We start from the raw sequence: 21265 nt of genomic DNA, 5'->3' as shown, positions 1-21265 counted from the left end.
CATTAACAATATCTTCGTAGTCTTGGGTGATCTCAAATGCATAAGAAATGAATAACCATTTTGAAAACGTGCGTTTGTGTATTAACAAAGTAGAAAAATGATTCATTTTGAGATTGGAAAAAGGATACTCCGGTCTGTATGGAAAGCGTAAAAGTCATCATAGGTATATGTTACAACGACGAAAAACGTTTCACCCAAAGTCAAAAAGTTAACCTCTCATAATTCTAAAGTCTCGATGTGAACAAATACTTCTCGAAATAATATACAACAAACACATACCCTCATTAAGATATAGGACTCACAGCGGGTGTGATTGGTCAACAGGGGGTGCTTACTCCACCTACACACCTGATTCCACCTCTGGTATGGGTCCATGTTTGCCCAACTCTCTATTTTGTATTGCTTATAGGAGTTATGAGATTGATCACTGTTATCTTCACCTGTCATACAAATAAAATTATTTCTTTTCTCATAGGTGCAATGAATCATGACTGGGATTGCATGGTACGCTCAGCAAAACTTAACAGTTCAAATACAACAGTCACAGGTACTGCCAGTAGTATTCTATCAGCAAGAGTGGCTTACTACTACAATTTACTTGGACCAGCAATGACCATAGAAACAGCATGCTCCTCCTCCATGGTTGCTATACATACGGCATCACAGGCGTTAAGGAATGGTAATCACTTTTACTTAGATATTGTATGATCATGATATATTCTACGCCTATCACAAGTGCTACCGTATAGGACACAGTTATAAGATTTATAATGAAGAATAGAGGATAAAAGAAAAACGTAGATATAATGTACGTCTAAAACGTTTCATGATTTGCAGAAAAATAGCATATCCCGGTTAGAAATTAGGTTTTGTTTGGAAATGAGAATCAAATGTATCGAACATCTTAAAACATAGTGTATGAATTCCCACAATTGAGGATGTGTGTTTTTAAGTCAAATTTCTAAGGATAATCAACTCTGAAAATAGTCCAAGATCGGTTTGAGAAATTGGCCGACAAAGATTGTAGAAGAATTAGATACATATAACTACTCTAAATATTTAAGCTGGAGCGAAATAAAGCACACACATTTACATGTATCTTATATGTAGTCCCATGGTATCTTAACTGACTTTACGACATCAAATATTTCTATTTGCAAAATGACGGTTCACATTATTTTAATAATAGATAATTCACGCTACGGGATACACCTTGTTAATAGGGACGTTTGTAAACTCTCCTTTTAATTTCGTCTATAGCATTGTGTAGTTGGCACACATTTACGAACAGAAAATTTAAATATTGTGAAACATCACTCGGATAATTTGTATACAATCGAAGTCGTCCAAATAAACACAATATCTATCAATCTTAATCGCATCTGTCATACCTTCTTACGCACAACCATTATCTTTAATGTACGTCCTTAATTTCGTTCTATTTGATAAATCATAACATTGTTGACATTTAACAACTATCAATAATTTGAAAGCACCGAAAGCGAAAGATACATATACGGCGGACGTGACCGGTCGACAGGGGATTATTACTCCTCCTAGGCACCTGTTCCCACCTCTGGTATATCCAGGGGTCCGTGTTTGCCCAGCTCTCTATTTTGTATTGCTTATAGGAGTTATGAGATTGATTACTGTTCGTTATCTTCACCTTTCATGCTTGTAAACATGTTAGATTAATCGGTGTGTTAATACAAGTGTAAGCAGATATTCGTACGACAAAATTAAAGCAATTATTCAATGCACTACTGAATGATCTAACTATACAAGGATATGGCCAGGTATACTTACTTCTCTTAGACACCTTACCCAACTACATGTGTTATTAGGGGTCCGAGTTTGTCCTACACTTAATTTTGTAGTTTTATGAGATTTCTGAGATTGGTAACTGATTTAGGGCACACAGCGTATGTGACCGTTCAACAGGAGATGCTTGCTCCTCCCGGGTACCCAGTCAAATTAATCGGAGCTCCTCGGATGTTTAGAGTACTGGACATAGACCTCGGATGTAATACGATTGCATCCAAGAGAGAATTTGATGCATACGTCACAGACTACTGCACTACGGTATGGAATAATACATCGCTCCCTATTGCACTATGTTCTGTACGTAGTGCAGTAGGCTGTAGCGTCATAGATAAACATGCATCAAATTTATCATTGGATGTTATCGTATTAACGAGGGCAAGACATCCAAGGATTTCTGAGTGCTGGTCCCTCCCCTGGCGTGCCCGGGGTCCGTGTTTGTCCTACTCTGAAATTTGTATTCTTATAGGAATGTTGAGACTGACTACTCTTCTTTATCATCACATTTCCTTCATGCACTATAGTATACAAAGACATGTTTACTCTTGTCAATTGAATATATCAATGAAAGGTGAAGAAAACGAACACTTGTCAATCTCATAACTCCCACAAGGAATACAAAATAGAGGGTTGGGCAAACACGGACCCTGAATGTATCAGAGATGGAATCAGGTGCCTAGGATGAGTAAGTATCTCCTGTCTACTGGATACGCACGGATAAGCATATCTTAAACATGTACTGATGTACGCTTTATTGATTGTCGATTACCCCGGACTACTAAATTTGTAGAAGCTTCATTTACTATTTACATCTATCGATTGGAGACTCCATAGACAAAACTTGATACAATATCTTGATTCTTGATCTGCACATATTCTTAATTTATCAAAATAAAGCACCTTTACGTAAATAATTTTGTTGCCGAGACACAACTTCCAACTGATTGATATTGGAATGAAAATCGGAAGAATAAAAACCACGAGGGGTGGATTCAGGTGCCATGGGAATAAACCTCCCCTATTGACCAGTCAAACCCGCCGTGAACCCTATATCTTGATCAGATAAACGGAGTAATCCGTAGTGAAAATCAGTGTGACAAGAACGCCCTGATAATCGGTATGAAACACGTCAGACAGCATTTGATCCAATGATATGTTGTATATGCATACTAGATCATTATAACGACCATAGAATGTGTGAAATGCTGACTTTAAACGAGACTGTTGAAACACCTCTACATCAACTTGTTTGTCAGTAGCCTGCCTCGATTTACAAACTGATCATACTCAGAACAAGCTCTTCCCTATCGAATCAGTTGAGCGATATAAACATCAAAAATGCATAGAACATCTTTTGAATTCATAAAATGGTTTTCAATCATTTGCAATGTTTGATACTAAATATAGATCGTCGCGATGTAGGACAAATGAATATGTTTAATTATCGCAAAACATCGTCCGAATTGTTGCTGTTCTTCAATATATGTAGTAAAATTTGAAAATGTTTGAAGGTATTTTGATAACAAATGCAATATTCATTACAGCAACTGAATTTCATTACATAAATTATATTCAAGACGTTTCTAAGTCCATCCTTATGATAAAGTAAACTAGTTGTTTAGAATATGTCGTTTCTTGAACATTTGCCCATTTTGCTTCAGGTGAAATTTCATTAGCAATCTCTGGAGGTGTGAGTTTTATCCTTGGCCCAGAAACTTTCATAACCTTATCATCAGCAAGAATGGCCTCACCAACTGGAAAGTGTCATGCGTTTTCAAAGGATGCAGATGGATATGCCCGCGGGGAAGGATGTGGGATTGTAATACTGAAAAGACTTGTAGATGTAAATTTCATGTTTTCGCTTGTATTTCATGATACGTGTATTTTGCGATAATAGATTAGTATTACCTGTTCTCAACAAAACCAATCGTTAACATTTATTATATTGTCTCACTTTAGGCAATCCGCGATAAGAACAAGATATGGGGTACGGTTTTTACATGGCTTAACCAAGATGGTCACTTGAGTTCTCCGATTACTTCCCCATCTGGTGAACAACAAGAGAAGTTAATGGAAACCATTTTTCGAAAAAGTAAAATTCCACCCACCTCTGTACAGTACATAGAAGCCCATGGTGAGTAAAATATACTGCCATTTAAGACAATATTGTGTAATTGAGGGTACCCGAGATAGTGTTAATTGAGTAAAAATGACACTTAACATATCTACTGTCATCGAAATATATACCTTTATATGGGATATCATACTGAAATAAAGTGCAGAGTAGCTAATGCCTTCATGGGGACACATTATCCAGTGTCACGTGATCGAGTATGTCATCTGATACGATATAATACTACATTGGATTGCCTCTATACAATGGAAAATGCCACTAAATTGACATATAACTTACAGTTGATCAGGTAATTGCGGCGTTGAGAATATTTGGCTAATTTTTCTAGAGTTTAGTTTTGGTGCTATTTTTATTTTCAAAGCATTACGATATTTATATGAATAGTCATTTTGGCAGTTTTAATTTTGACAAGCTTTCTTTATCCACCAGAAGAATCAAGATTTCAAGCTGGTTAAATTTATTCGATAATTGAAATCCTGTTAATAAAAAGCGCAATCACACCAACACAAAGGTACTGGTGAAATTATAGAAAATTAGAAGAAATAGAATCAAACATTGTCATTTTTAAAAGTACCTGCACTAAAATCAATTTTAAAACAACATAGCGACAAATCACACTTTGTCTAGCAAGATTCGTTCAGATTCTTGTCTCCTCTGCATGTTGGATTCTTTAAAACTATCAGGAAATTATTCCCATCTTTCACATGTGCAAATTCCTTATTCGCACACCTCCATACAATTCATTTTCTTTTTTGATTGTCTGTACCCGTTTGGAACGATATATCAGTAGCGCATACAATTGATTGGACGAATTTGGTTCCAGTTGCTTGAGCATCACTGAAGAGACATTATTTGTCGAAATGCGTATCTGGTGCATCAAAATTGGTACCGTATAAGTTTTACATAACGACCCCTGGGTCGAGCCCTCTGCTGTTGAACTGTTAGTCCCCGGGGGTCTCTACAGCCCAGTAGCTAAGTACTTCGTTACTAGCTTGAAAATACGGATGTATATTTAATTGCTGAGATAAAATTTAGAAATTCATTCAAAATTAAAGATTTTCTCCCTCATGCATAGCCCTGATCCTTGGACGAATTTGGCTCCAGTTTTTGGCACTTTGGTTTTTTCAAAATTAAGGACTATCTCCCTCGTGCATAGCTCTGATCCTTGGACGAATTTGGCTCCAGTTTTTGGCACTCTGGTTTTCCTTTTAGCTCTTACAAGTTTATTGTTATTTCGAATTTCCAAAATTTCGGCTTGAGCATCACTGAAGCGACATTATTTGTCGAAATGCGCATCTGGTGCATCAAATTTGGTACTGTATAAGTTTTACATACATATACATTGCGTTATTAAATGCTACTATTGTATGCCATTTTCCAAATGATGTAGAAGTGGATTTGACAACCGTGACGCACTGTTTCACTGTGACGTCATTTAGTCTGATGTACGGAGAGGTCGTGTTCAGGATAAAAATGTGATTTAACATATCTTTGTTTTGCAAAAAAACAGCTTTGGTATTTGTTTTGATATAGTTGTATAGGAAAACATTCGATACTATCTGCAGTAGATACATGAACCTCTCAAATGTATGCATTGTTGTCAATAATCACCTAAAGTAAAGAGTCAATAGCATCGAAATGATTCAATTCTATCTCTTGGGAGATCTAGAAAAAAATTACCTCACCTAAGCCATATACTTAAAATATCTTAAATAAAACCAATTATTTCTGATAAAATTAATTTTGTCTTTCATCTGCCTGGATGCCTGTTGTTAAGGTTTCATTTCTCCATGTAGCCAATTTCAATCAAACTTACCACACCGTATTCTAGAGTTACTGGCTTAAAATTTTAAATCAAAATTAATCCGATGTTAGGTCTAAGTAACGAAGCGATCGTAAAAAAGATGTTGTCCAATGCAATATTTCCTCTATAAAGTTTTCATCAATGAAACATATGGTATCGCCATAGCTTATGATTAACTTTAACTATTCAAATACTGGTTTCAACATCAGGATTGTTATAAATAAAAATCGTTTAACATGCTATCAAGAACAGAGATACTACAATTTGTGATGTCAGATTTCGGTCTCTCTAGAAGATATTGAAATATCATTATCTTCTTATTTCAGTTAATCAAGTCGAAAAGTAATTTCTTCTACATTACCTATAAATATATGGATACTGACTATACATATAGTATATGAATGTGTGTATAAAAAAGACATGAAATCTTCCTTGGTTATAGGTACTGGAACATCCGTCGGCGATTTCACGGAAGTGAGTGCATTGGGATCTTTCTTTTCCAAATATGCCCATCAAGACATACCGATAGGCTCAGTCAAAACAAATATTGGTCACTTGGAGTCGGGTGCAGGTGCAGCTGCATTAATTAAAGTTCTTTTGATGATGAAACATGAACTCTTGGTGCCATCAATTCATGCTGAGTCGTTGAATCCTAAAATTCCGTTTCGTGAATGCAAACTAAAAGTATGTCAATCGGTTGAAAAATGGTTCAAAAACAAAACGGGGAATAGAATAGCTTCTGTTAATTGCTTTGGATTCGGAGGAACAAATTCTCATGCAATAATAACAGATTTTCAGAAAAATGAAAATATGATTATCCACAGAATGAATACGAGTCTAAGCTTGAAAAGCTATGTCATTTTATCTGCTGAGGATTTAATTGCATTGTACAATTTAGCTAAACATCTACTAGATTCGCTGCATAAAGACGTTGATCTTAGAGATCTTTCAAGTACAACGACACATTTCAGAAATCATTATAGATATCGCAAAGTTTTTGTCGTAGAAGAAATGTCAGAATTAACCAATGAAATTGAAAGCTTCGTAAGTGAAGAATTGCCAGTGAAAGTGGTTTGGAAAGAAAAACCAAAAATCATATTTGTGTACTGTGGAGTCGGCACAACTTGGAGAAAAATGTGCAAAGAATTTATTACCTATGATCAGATCTTCAGGAAAACAACACAAGAGATTGACGATTACCTGTCTTCTTTGACTACTGTGTCGATAGAATCAATCTTTGAAAACGAAGAGGACATTTTAGACCCTTTGAAAAATCATCTTGCAATATTTGCTTGTCAAGTAGCCCTTACCCACCTTTGGGAATATGCTGGAATTTGCCCTGATACTATTGTAGGTCAGTCGGTCGGCGAAGTGGCAGCAGCATATGCATGTGGAACACTGTCTCTAAAAGATGCAGTTAGAGTGATTTATTTTCGCTCTCTTAATTTGGCGAACGAAAGTGTCGGCAAAATGATAGTGGTACAGAACTGTCCAATTGAAGTCATTGAAGAAAAATGCAGTAATCTCAAATACGGAAAAGCTAACATAGCTGTTTATCACAGTTATCTTTCCTGTGCAGTATCTGGTGACATTGCAGCTATTGACGAGTTGAAAATGGAACTTGCTTCTCATCAGGCGAAAATCATTCCTTTGAACGTTAAATGTGCATATCATAGCCATTTAATTAAAGATGCCAGTTTGAAATTAGAGGAAATATTATCTGAACTTGAATGGAAGTGCCCAAAGACGACCGTCATATCAACAGTTTCAGGAAGATTGGCAGACGATACGTTCGGATCTCCATCCTACTGGTCTGCAAATGTATTTAAACCAGTTCTCTTTCGTCATGCAATAGAGGAAGCGAAAAGGAGAAACCCAAATGCTTTTTTTCTTGAAATAGGACCAAATCCGGTTTTGCGAGCACATTTATCAAACATATTTCCTGACTCTATTGAGGAAGCCCTTCCCTCTATGAAAAGAAACTGCGAAATTGAAATTTTTCGAAAATCGTTCATTGATATATTTGGAAAAGGCATTCCTCTTCGGTGGGATAATATTGTCCCATGTCGGAACAATATTCTTCCAATCCCAAAGTATCAATTCAGTAAACGGAAACACCTGGTGAAATCTGAGAAAATTCGAAGTTTGCTCAATGGAGAACAAAGCAATAGAAATATCATGCTGATAACACAGGTCCCTGGACGTGCAGCGCAGTTTGATATTGTAATAAGTCAAGAAAACACACCCTTTGTCCACGAACATGTTGTAGACGGGAGTACAGTAGTTCCTGGTGCCCTTTATGGGGAAATTGGTTTGGAAATTGGGAATTATCTCGGAGCAAGAAGTGGAATTACAGAAGTGTGTGTTTCGTGGTCTATCCATAGGGCGTTCATAGTCAAAGACAGCGAACAAAACATTGTAGTAAAGACAAGGCAGGATAATCAACACGTCATTCACTTTGATGCATATTCTTCGGGAAGTCAAACATTATTGTCATCAGGAAGAATAACAGAAGTTGACTTACCAAGAATTCCCGTCTTAAATGTCCAAAGATTCCTCTCATTGCTCAACACAGAAAAGGAATCTCGCATTGTATACAAGATGCTGCAAAGTTTAGGATTTCAACATGGTCCAGTATATCAAACGATAAAGAAATGTGTGATTAGGGACAGAGAAACTGTCTGTGAAATTTATCTCTCCGATGAAGTCATGAAAGAAATTCCCAGAACCTGTCTACACCCTGTCATTCTAGACACCATGTTTCAGTCATGCTTTGGGATTAAAGCTGTGAATGGAAATTGTCAAAAAACAAGAATTTTGCCGGTTAAAGTCTTGAATTTGATACAGAGGCAGCGGCCATTGCAGCATATGATTTGCTACACAACCCTTGTGTATGACAACGCAAATAATGCATGCTTCAACATTCTCCTGATACAAATGAATGGCACTGTTGTTGCTGAAATGTACAATTTTGAGATAGAAAAGGTTAATTCACCTGATGATATACATGCTTTATCGTATTATGAAACTTGGAAACCAATCGATTTGACTGCTCCGAAACCTGCAGAAATGACGACCTTTGTTCTGTCGTGGAACACAGACTACCTTTCCTGTATAGAACAGTCATTTCGCCAAACCCGAAAAAGTGTCAAAGTTTGCTCCTTCCATCTAACAAAAACTTTTGACAATGAATTATTGTCAACTCTTCATGAAATTGCAGAAACACCGAATATTTCTGTCATTTTTGCCCCGGGGCTTCCAGGAATAGATGAAACTACAACTGGGCAACGCCTAATGGATTCCATGAGAAAAACAACCTATGTTTTTTTACAACTTTTGAAATCAATTTTCAAGGAGAAGTGGGACATATTGGTCGTTACAAACGAGACACAACCCTGTGTATCAAAGACAACACGAGTAGTTGGAGCAGAATTATGGGGCATGGTTCGATCTGTGTCGCAAGAGGGAACAGAACTCTCTTTTACATTACTAGACATAGACAGTCTAAGTGAATTTGCACTGGAAAATATCATGAAAATATGTTCCGAAATGCATGGAACTGCGACAAGTAGGCAAGTTCCGTGTGAATATGCCATTAGACGAAATACTATATATGCTAATGAACTTTTAAAGATGCCTGAAAATTTTCACACATGTTTATACAAACAAAGTTTTCAGAAAGTGCAACAACCAGTTTACATTCGACATGAACTTGATGGAAGTGCACCATCTTTCCTTGCCATTCCTTGTCCAGCAGTATCCATTACTCCAAATTCTAATTCCATTTGTGTAATACCAGCCCATGCACTTCCATGCACAGCAGGCACCTTTTTCTTTCCCAATAATGACTCTGTTGAACTGCATTGTTCAGATACCAAAGTCACTGGAAAAGAAATAACAATATGTGAACTCATTGGCACCGCTAAACTTGGAAGTAAAGACACCGAAGTAGTCGCATGCTGTCAGATGGAACTGAAGACAAAAATGGAAATTGACAAAAATTGTGTCCTTGCTAAATCGGGTCTCGACGGCTATAAAGTTGGACATCTACATGCCATAATTATTGCATTGACCATAGCTGATCGTATAGAAAAGAAATCGAACGTGTTTGTAGCTTTCAATCAGAAAGATTTGGCAATTTTCAATTTCCTTTTTCACCTGCTTAAGGATAAGAAATGCAATGTATCCTACCTGAAGAATCCCTGGAGCAAGAACACGCAAAACACAAGTGCAACTGAACTAGTGTTGTTATCGGGTTATGGATACGAAGACAAGGACACTTTTCGACTATTATTTCCAAATGCACAGCAATGTATCTCTTTAAGAGGTACTCTGCCATCAGTGTTGATGGCTGAAGATCGTTCAATCACGTTTCGTCTTATAGACGTCTCTGATTTATTTAAACCCAAACAATTACGCGGTGTATCCCAAAGAGCATTCCGAATTCTAATGTCTGTTTTGAAAAAGACAAAAGGACAAGACGTTCCCGTACATGAAAGGCCATTGCAGATCAAAGAAATTTTAAGAAATGTCGAGATGAGGACAACACAGGAATGTCTTATTAGAAGCGACAGTGCCTACGTTGTTGTAGGGGGGTTAACAGGTTTAGGGTGGCTCATTGTCAAATACCTTTCTAAAAGAAACGCTAAGAAAATAGTATCACTATCAAGGCGCCCTCTAACACGTGATGCGGAAAAGAGAATTTATAATATCAAGAATCTGTATGGAGTTGAAGTCATTCACAAAGCTGTTGATATCACAAATCTAAACGATCTCACAAAAGTCATCCGCTCACTTCAGCAAGAGATACCAGATTTTCCCATCCGTGGTGTTTTCCAAGGCGCCGCTGTAATTAATGACAGCACAGTACCGAAAATGGCACAGGAAAAATTTGATTTGCCGCTTACTGTAAAGGTACTTGGTACGTGGAATCTCCATGTTGTTACCAAACATATGGACCTTGACATATTTACCATGCATTCTAGTATTGCATCTGTGTTTGGAAACTACTCGCAAACAAATTACGCAGCAGGAAATGCATTTCAAGACAGCTTTGCATACTACAGAAGATCTTTAGGACTCCCTGCACAGGTAATTAACTGGGGTGCCTTGGATATCGGAATGGGATCGGACCCCACATTGAAAGACATCTTTTTTCACAAAGGTATAAACTTGATATCCGCTGATCAAATATGTCGTGCCCTTACACAAATGTTTCTGTCAGACCAAACTCAGGGAATATTTGTAGATTTTGATATCAAGAGGTTTTTAACTGCAAATAACTTGAAATGGTCAAAATCAAAATACAAGGGTATCATTCCTGTTGAAACCGAATCGCTCCAAAAGTCAGTGTCTGTAGACGAAAAGACCTATGAATCCGGAGACATGTTAAATCTTGTAAAAGAAACTTCAGCACAAGTTTTGATGATTGACGCATCTGAAATAGAAGATAGTCATACATTAGACCACTTTGGACTAGATTCGCAAAATGCTATTGAGATCATAAATGCCATATTTTCAATCACAAAAGTGAAGATCCCCATTCTGTTGCTGTTATCTGGTGATTATAGCGTTCAGGAACTGGCAGGGTTTCTATCTGATAAAATATCCACAGTCAACTCAAAGGAATTGTTGGATGATGGCCAAGATAATTCAAAGAGTTTATCACCGATTACAAGACACATGGCAAACGTCCAACAACATAAATCTTGTCTTGGATTCTCATTTTCAATATCCCCCAACATGAGGAAACCAGAAATATGGAGAGTAGCAATGCAATTTATGATAAGAATAAATTCGACACTGCGTGGTGCAGTAGATATACCTGGTCATGCGAATTTATCTACCAGCTATGTAGACGTTGAGGATTTCATTCTTCCATTCGAGCATGCTAAAACGAAAGAAGCATTCAAAATGAAGATCATAGACAAAGATGTTCCGGTATCTGTTGTATATCAAGATCTAGGCAACAAAGCCATTCTTCATATATTTTGCAATCGAACGCACTGTGATGTATTTTGTGGAAGAATTGTTCAAAAAGACTTACAAAATATCTCGGCATATGTCGTTGCAGGAATGCCAGTTCCTGCGTGGCTTGATAAAGTAAACATGGACTTTTTTTCGTTGTATACTAAATCAGTCCATGCTGTTGCAGATAAATCCAAAGATTACTGGAAGAAACGACTTCGTTTGTGTAAAACCTCAGCAACTTTGAAAAGCATTGCTCCTCTGCTTGATTCCAATGATGACATAACTAAAATATCTCTCCCACTCGCTGATGTTCGTATATTGCAGAATCTTGCATTGGATAATGAATGGACGATGAGCACTATTGTATGTAGTGCATTTCAAATCGCTTTGCATAAAATGACTAATGCAGAAAGAGTACCACTATTGATGGAAGTTGACTTGCGTTTACATATTCAGGAATGCCAGGAGGAAATTTCACCTTGTACCAACTTCATCCCAATGGTATCGCCAAACTTTCTACGACCTGATGCAACGATTAAAGATGTTATAGATGAAAACAAAAATATTCTAGAAGAGACCAATTCACATAGTCTTTATTCAATTGCTGACATAATGGAGCTTCAAGAATTCGACACCAAATTGCACAAAACGCACGCCTTCCTGTTTCAAACAATGGACAATGTTGATCATCAGTACATTAATCTAATTTCAACTCAGACTGAAAGAGATCCAAGTTTTGAAACAATGTTCCATGTACAACATTACGAAACACAAAAATCTATGTCGATAGAGTTCCATTTCTGCCCTCAGCGCGTTTCAACATATACTGCGTCCATATTGACAGATTGTATTTGGGAATTGATGCAGACTATTCCTATGAACTTAACGAAAATGTTGAACCAGCTGCAGCTTGAGGCTACATTACAGAAAAGCATGAGCCCATCCCCAAAAGGTGAGACATTGCTATTTTGAATATATTAGTAGGACAATAACTCTTAAGAATTGCTAGTTCTATTTTTAAACCCGACATTAAATAGATAGTATCTTATATTGATGCCATGCTATCTATTTCAAGGACATTTTCTTCTGGTCAAACACAACGGCAAAAGAAAACCTGTTGTTGTGGCGTTTCAACGTGGATTCCCTCCAGTTATTTCATGGGGCACAGAACCAGGCAAACAGAGAAAACTGACAGAAATAAAAGATGTTCACATGTCGCAAGTCAATGGTAAACAGTTCTAGAATTTAATTTTGAAGATTTTACGGAAGACCTCTTACTAATAAAACAGTTTCACTATTAAATGATTAAATCTTCCGTCCCCTTACCCGCCACAAAATTATCTTTCCATTTTTTATTTCAATGCAAATCTTACCGCGTTTGTGCTAACGATTTTGTGATATGGAATTTTTGGAAACGCTTTGTTGGATATTTATAAAAATGTCAGATGTGATACACATTGATTTAAAGTTATCCTGTCTTTGTATATCATTTCAAATGCTGTCAATTTACAAATTTATCGGTACCCTTTTGTCCAGGAAAAATTCCCAAATATCTTAAAGATAAAATCTGAATTTTCCAATGAAACTATAGCAGGCATTAAAGATTTAAATTAGTATTACTTTGATGCTTGCAATTGCGATTTCCGTTTCAATATATTCACATCACAATTTTGTAGGTCATTTTGGATTACGATTGCAATGCTTAAGAGAGGAGAATGTAGTTTTTGAAACTTCGGATGTGAAAGTGTGTAAGGCATGGTTGTCTTTCTTGAAAAATCACCTCCGTTTTAATGGATTACCTGAAAAACACGAAGTTGAAGAAAACTCAAACTATATTCAAGCAGACGAACTGGATATTGAGGATACACATTTATAAATTGTCCGGTAAAAATATTATCTCTTAGATTAGATCAACAAACATTGATGAGGATTGATATCTGAATATTTATTTTTATCGTGTACAGATATGTTTTTTGTATGTATTGATGACTTTCCATATGACTACATTGCAGTTTTCTGAACCCGTACCACCATTGTGACAAAACATCAACAAACATTTTTGTTTGGGAAAATGACCAACCGCTTCTCAGACAGGACTACGGACACAAAAAAAGAATTGCACTATTTGTCTGTTTGTTTATCATTTTTTGTTGTTGTTTATTTTGCTTATTAAGAATCAAATTCTTTTTCCTAAATGAGTCCTTGAAATATACAGTAAAACACATTTATAACGAACACGCTCATAACAAATTCACGCTTATTACAAAGTTATATCTATTCTCCTCTGAGAGGAAAATATAAACGAAATATTCATTTGATATAACGAAGTTTGGTTATATCGAACTGATTTTTTTTTTTCTTTTTTTTTTTTTTCTTTTTTTTTTTTTTTTTTTTTTTTTTCTTTTTTTTTTTTTTTGTGTCCGTAGAGGTTCGCTAGAACCGTGTTTTACTGTACAAGGATGTATATAATGAATTCATTATTTCTCGTACAGTAACTTGATCGAAAGAGTTGGATCACATCTCGTGGGAGGCACAGATCAAACAATTGAACAAGACACGTCGTGATCCGACTCTTCGAGTTGCGATACTGTACTAATAGTATGTACACACTTACATGTATACTCAGTGTATTCTTAGATATTCTTCGAACACGTTTTGTGAAAAGTGATCGACTTCGTCACAGAGAGGATTGTATACATAGAAAATAATGTCACTGTGTATGTATTTGTGCTAATTAGGAATTAATTTATTGTTAACAAGTACTTAAAAATATGTAAGGGGGTATACTATACAGTTATTTAATTTTGATAGGGTTACAAATGTCTATACGACCTGATTAGCCATTTGCTGGCCAACGCCCAGCCCGAGGTCAACAGATGCCTGATCACGTCCGTACAGTCACGGAGAGACTGAATTAGATGTCAATAATTATTTCATCAAATGGTCTGGAATTTTCAATAGATTTTACAATATATTTCCTTTAAAAAGCATGTGCGTTTTAATACAACACAATATAACAATATTTCGAAAGTCAAAACCTAGAAACCCCAACAGGAATAAATGTATTCTAATTTCTTACAATGTGGTTATTAGTGATATGGACATAATTGCACTGTAGCAATATTTGCAAGGCGATATTAGGCATTGAATTTGATTTAGCGATACATGATTTAAAACACACAGGTCGATAAAAAATATCACCGTACTTATTGTTTGTCAAAAAGGAAAATCCAAAGAAACCCCCTAAAGAAGAACGAATTTTGATATATACATGAACCCTAGAAGAGACCCTCTCTAGATCATCAAATTTCCTGAGCATTTAATGAAAATTGATTGATCATTATGATATACATGTATACATGTATGTGTATTCAGCATCTTTTTGGATATAATGACATAGCATATTCTGATAATATCGAGTGTACAAGTACATTGGAAAAGGTCATTTGCAAGCTAATTAAATCATGTATGATTAATCATTTTACACAGTATTGATTCTAATGAAAACATACTTCATTTATATAACTTTGTATCAGCCATCAATAATGAAAAACAAATTACATTAATTGTATAGAAATAGAACATATGATAATGGCTATTTTATATTAAATATTCTACGGATTATTACCATAAATCAATAATACTATTTACATTTACCAATATGTATTCTTCTGAATTGACATTTGTTATATCATGGTTTCCATTTCTCCATGAATAATAATGTATATTATTTAACGTCCCACTCGATAATTTTTCACTCATATGGAGATGTCACCATTACCGTTGAAGGGTTGAAAATTTTAGGCCTTTACTCAGCATTTACAACCTTGGCGCAGGGAGAGTTCTTTATCGTGCTATATCTACTGAGACATGGGACCTCGGTTTTTGCGGTCTTATCAGAAGGACTTTACCATTTAGTCGCTTCTTACAACAAGCAAGAGGTACTGAGGACCTACAATATATACTAACCCGGAGCCTCACTTGAGAAATCTCTCCATGAAGATATTGCGATTCATAAAATGCAATGATATTGAAGGAATAGATTTGTAGGCTGTTTGTAATATGGGAGTGTAGAACAAAGAAAATATATGGGCAATTTACATAAGCGGCGATTATTTGTCTATCTCCATTAATGAAAGCACCTCATTATTCTTCATAAAATTACCGTAATTCTGTTTGTTTCTTTTTATAGGTATATAAAGTTTCTATGTTTTGTTGAATGGTAATTTCCTTTATCGAGACAAAGATATATTGCATCACCACTTGTCATATTCATTTGTCACAATCAATAGATGCATTTTCATATATAAATAGATATTCCAATGGGCTATCTCAAATTTTGTAACCCTTTTGGTGCCTCACGTTTTAGGCATTACAGGTATTGGTCAAAAATGGGGTTAACTCGGGATATTCTATGTTTCTTGTTTGCCTACTATAAATACACTTGGTGAGCGAGTCGGGTTAACCAATCCCCAGTGGGGGTAAGTTCGATTTTTGTAATGATTTAAGTCTTGTATGTAGAGTGACTTTTTAAGACTTAAGGTATTTTTAGTTGTATACGTGTTCGATTGTATTTTTCTAGTTATTGTTTACGTACATGTTTATTTTCCGTTTGTTCTACAAGCGGTTCGTGCTACATCTGTTTGCTAACTTTGCAGTGTGCCGTCTGATACGGTGTTTATCAAGTATTGACTGTTTTTTATAACGTTAAAGAGTCTTATACACTTAACGATGTAGTACAGCGAGTGTTGTACAGTTTGTTACTTGCACGATTGTATTGTACGCAGTTAAGGCAATAAGGAAATATGTATGTAGAACTTTTACCTTAAGGTTCATTGTACTCATTCGTTCACAAGGTTCCCTGTATATCTTCCAACAACCTTCTAACTAACTTCAGTAATCTTCAAACAGTTTTCCATGAGTGGACCATTCCAATGAAATTACTCTCCTTTTGTATTCATTGAATAACACTGTAAGCCATTGCATTGGGCGGGGTCGTCTTCACATGACGAAACATAGGAGCATTACACAAAGGCCTAGGAAGGGCAGACAACCCTGGCGATTTCACGGTGTTACGGACTTTTAGTGTTCTTTGTTTTTTTATAATTTGTAAAGTATAGCATGTTTTGTATATTTGTAAAATTGATCAATTTTATATATAGATAAAAAATTTAAATATATTGATCCTTTAGTCTTTATTGCCTGACTGATGAGACTAGCGACGGTTGTTGTGACATCATTACTGATAGAACATTGGTATAAATAGATATTCATATATGAATAAGAAAATAATATGAATTTTAGGCTGTTTGTATCATGGTGATGAGCAATATAAAACATGGCGAAACATCATGTGTTTTCTGTATATTCGGATATAAATAGACTACTCCATCCTTTCATTGCTGTTATACATTCATAATACAAATAACTTTGGCATGGGTTTCTTCTATGTCAAAATTAATATTCTTATGTAGACTAACTCGATGTTCAGTCATGTTTGCACATCACGCAATGTAGGATTAATTCATTGATTGCATATTGTTTAACCTCCCCACAACGTAGGATAAATGGTATTTATGTATAAATGAACCACCCGAAAATTAAAAGTCTGAAACCTCATGACACATATATAGGATACCAACAGTTACCTTTCAAAGATGATTTGGCTATTGCATGAAATGTAAGAAGAGGTCTGGGAACCAGGAATTTTCTTTGTCGAAGAATATCGTGTTTTATCCCCATATGGTCACAAGATGAATATGAAAATTCAGAAAGCTTATTGCACATCTATATATGGAGGGTGAAGATAACGAGCATTGATCAATCCTATAACTCCTATAAGTAATATAAAATAAAGAGTTGGGCACGCGCGGACACCTGCATATACCAGGGGTGGGGTCAGGTGCCTAGGAGGAAAAGGCATCCCATGTCGACTGGTCACACCCACCGTGAGCCCTATATCTTGATCAGGTAAACGGAGTTATCTGTAGTTAATATCAGTGTGTCACGAACGCCCTACCAATCGGTATGAAACACATCATTTGATTCAATGATAGGTTGTATTTGAAAAATAGATCGTTTTAACAATATAAGAATTTGCGAAGTGCTGACTTTAAACGAGACTGTTGAAATCCCTGCACTTTAGAAAGCATTAATGAAACAAGTACGCCTAATGATACAAACTACATTTAGGGGTAGAGAACTTTGCAACGTTTAATGATACAAATGATCGCATTAACGGTCTACAGTATAATCCGTTAATGATACAATCTCCCTAATGAAACAATTGTATCACTAAACGTTCCACTTGCAGTGTCGTTGCGACGCTTAATGATACAACCACATATTGACAGTCCAAACCGCTAATGATACAACAAGTTCTATCATTAAGCGTCGCAATAGCAACGCTTAATTGTAGTTTGAATCAATCAAGTGAAATTTAATTTTGATTTTTAATCTTTTGCTGACAATAATTTTCAAAATCATTATAATCATATCGACAGTTAATTGTCCTTATTTACATGCACTTAACTTTCAAATTGAGAAGAACTTATAAATCTATGATATAATTATCAACAGGGATGTGTTTGTGAAACACAGATGCCCCTGATAATGGCCAATTCCGAAGATGGTCAAGGTCACAAGGACAAATATTTTGGTACCAGTAGAAAGATATTGTCACAAGAACTGCTCATGTGCAATATGAAAGCTCTAATATTTACTATTTAAAAGTCATGACCAATATTATTATTTTTAAAGTAAGTCAAATATCAAGGTCAAAAGGTTTAGTACCAAAGGAAAGGTCTTGTCACAAGGAATATCCATGTAAAATATCAAAGCTCTATCACTTACTGTTCAGAAGGTATTAGCAAGGTTAAAGTTTCAGACATAATTACGGAATGACAGAATGACAGATTTATAGAATGACAGACAGGACAAAAACAATATGCCCTCCGATCTTCGATCTCGGGGGCATAAAAAGTATCTGATTGCTTTAGTTATTTTGGCTAGATGCCGTTCCGTCAATACATGTGTTTCAACCATTATCCGATTGTTTTCAGAATCTGTTTTTATTAAAATATATATGCGTTAATGCTGGTATATGAATGGCGCAAGTCGGACGAGAAATTGTCTCTTTGCTTGAATAAATACACATTGCATTTGGATGAAGTTTTCAAATAGGAGTTTATTATCGATGATTAACTTAATCAATATCTCCGAAATTTATCCAGAAATAAACCAAAATTTGAAACGGAATAAATTCTACATTTGTACATGTACACCCATACACTACTTCATTGTTTGTGCGGTGAAAAATTAGGGAAAAAATCAAAAAGAAAGAGTATGCAGTTGCGGAATGATAAGGGGGAATGCACACAGCGCACGACTCTCTACAAATGTCATATTTAGGGTAAATTTTATCATGCTCACCATTAATCATGCATGACTAAAATAAATGGTCAATATGTATTTTTGAAATTTTTGCCTTACAAAAGCACTAGAATCCGATGGCTTCCGTGGACTTCACTCTTGACCCCCCACTAGGACTTCCTCCGATGACCTACTATCCCCACCCCCTTCTTGAAATCCTGGATCCGCTCCTGGTGAAAAAGGCAATACTTGAATATCGTTTGATTACATTTATGATTCAAGAAATCGGGAGGCTTTAATGATCCTCCTTTAAACTGTACACAGACTCTGCAATAGAAACTGTACACAAACTCCGCAATAGATTCAATGTCAGGAGGCTGTAATGACCCGCCTTTATACTGTACACAAACTCCGCAACACATTCAATGCAATTCAATAAGTAGAGAAAAATTGAGAAAATGCACAAATGCATATGGTCCATAATAACTTGTCATTTAAAGTAATTAAGTATGCATTTAAAGTAATTCCACCCTCCTGTGATGTCATCAGATTTTGAAAAATCAATGATTTATTATGTCCCCCTTCAAAGAAGAGGAGCATATTGGTTTGCCCCTGTCGGTCGGTCGGTTGGTCGGTCGGTAGACCACATATTGTCCGCTCAATATCTTGAGAACCATTCACTAGATCGTAATGATATTTCAAATGTGGGTTGGATATGAAAAGAATAGGACCCCTATTGTTTTTCAGGTCAAAAGGTTAAAGTCAAGGGCCAATATACTCTGGACATAGGAATATACTATCCCCTCAATATATTGAGAACGCTTTGCTTGACAGACATCAGACTTGGTACATCTTAAGGAGTAGATGGCCCCTATTGATTTTGAAGTCACATCGTCAAAGGTCAAGGGTCAAACTGGACATAGGAATATATCGACCACTCAATGTCTCAAGAATCCTTTGAACTTTTTTTCAGGTAAACAATTTTTCGATGGGATCCAACCGTTTTTGGGGTGCATAGCAGTGGTAAAAACTTTTAACCCCCTATCATCCTCCCCTCGCTAGATCTGCTACATGATTTAATTATCAAACTTGAATATACTTTATATCAGGAAGCTTTCATGTAAATCTCCACTTTTCTGAATAAGTAGTTCTTAAGAAGATTTTTAAATGACCCCTCCATATTTGTGCATTTTCTTCATTTTCTCCCCTCTCAAGGAGGCATGTTCCATCATTTGAACAACTTAAATCCCCTTTACCCAAGGCTGATTTGTGACAAATTTGATTGAAATTGGTCCAGCATTTATACAGAAAAAGTCGAAAAGATCAAATGTTTACGAACAGACAGACATACGAACAAAATTTGATCAGAAAAGCTCACTTAAGCCTTTGACTCAGGCGAACTAAAAGTTGATCTGTGTGCTTGATAATTAAATCATGTAGCAGATCTAGCGAAGGGAGGAGGATAGAGGGTTAAAAAAATCATCACTGCTATGCACCCCAAAAACGGTTGGATCCCATAGAAAAATTGTTTACCTGGAAAAAAAAGTTCAAAGAAACACTGCATATTTGTAGCATTAAGCGCCACAATAGCAACGCTTAACGTTACAAATATACAGTGTTTCTTTGAACTTTTTTTTTCTGGTAACCCAATTTTCCCATGGGGTATCATTAGCTGTTTGGCCTGCAAATTTGTGGTTGTATCATTAAGCTTTGCAACAACACTGCAAGTAGAACGCTTAATGATACAATCAATCATTAGTAGGGATTGTATCATTAACGGTTTATATTGTGTGTTAATGCGGTAATTTGCATCATTAAGCGTTGCAAATACACCCCTTAATGTAGTTTGTATCATTAAGCGTAATTGTTTCATTAGCGGTTTCTACACTGCACCACGAATTTGTTTATAAGTAACCTACCTCGATTTTAAAACCGATCATATGCACAACAAGTTCTTGCGTATCGAATCATTTGAAATATATAAACACCATATGAAGGTGATAATGGAATATTGCGCGAAAGTGTGGGAAGTTGACAATGTAAAAGCTGAAATCACCCCGTTTATCATAGAGTCAAGTTGTAAGTTTGTCGATGGTATCTATTTCCAATAGAATATCTAAGTATGAAGCAGAAGTAGACTGTTTGGTGTCTTTTATTCAGAGTTG

At 35.9% G+C, this 21265-nt stretch overlaps 1 protein-coding gene across 1 annotated transcript in view; it reads left to right on the top strand.

Annotated features, from left to right (window-relative positions):
* The window catches only part of LOC130047474 (uncharacterized), a 73911-nt gene extending 59891 nt beyond the window's left edge, over positions 1–14020 (top strand). The window contains exons 3-9 of the mRNA XM_056142698.1: positions 476–679; positions 3483–3664; positions 3781–3955; positions 6202–12681; positions 12805–12957; positions 13406–13613; positions 13742–14020. Coding sequence (XP_055998673.1) covers positions 476–679; positions 3483–3664; positions 3781–3955; positions 6202–12681; positions 12805–12957; positions 13406–13605 — 7394 coding nt within the window. The 3' untranslated portion in view covers positions 13606–13613; positions 13742–14020. The remainder of the gene's footprint in view (positions 1–475; positions 680–3482; positions 3665–3780; positions 3956–6201; positions 12682–12804; positions 12958–13405; positions 13614–13741) is intronic.
* The last annotated feature ends 7245 nt before the right edge of the window (positions 14021–21265 follow it).

Source organism: Ostrea edulis, chromosome 1 (genome assembly GCF_947568905.1).
Source record: "Ostrea edulis chromosome 1, xbOstEdul1.1, whole genome shotgun sequence".
NCBI classification, from domain to species: Eukaryota; Metazoa; Mollusca; class Bivalvia; order Ostreida; family Ostreidae; genus Ostrea; species Ostrea edulis.
This window is presented reverse-complemented; position numbering and strand designations above follow the sequence as displayed.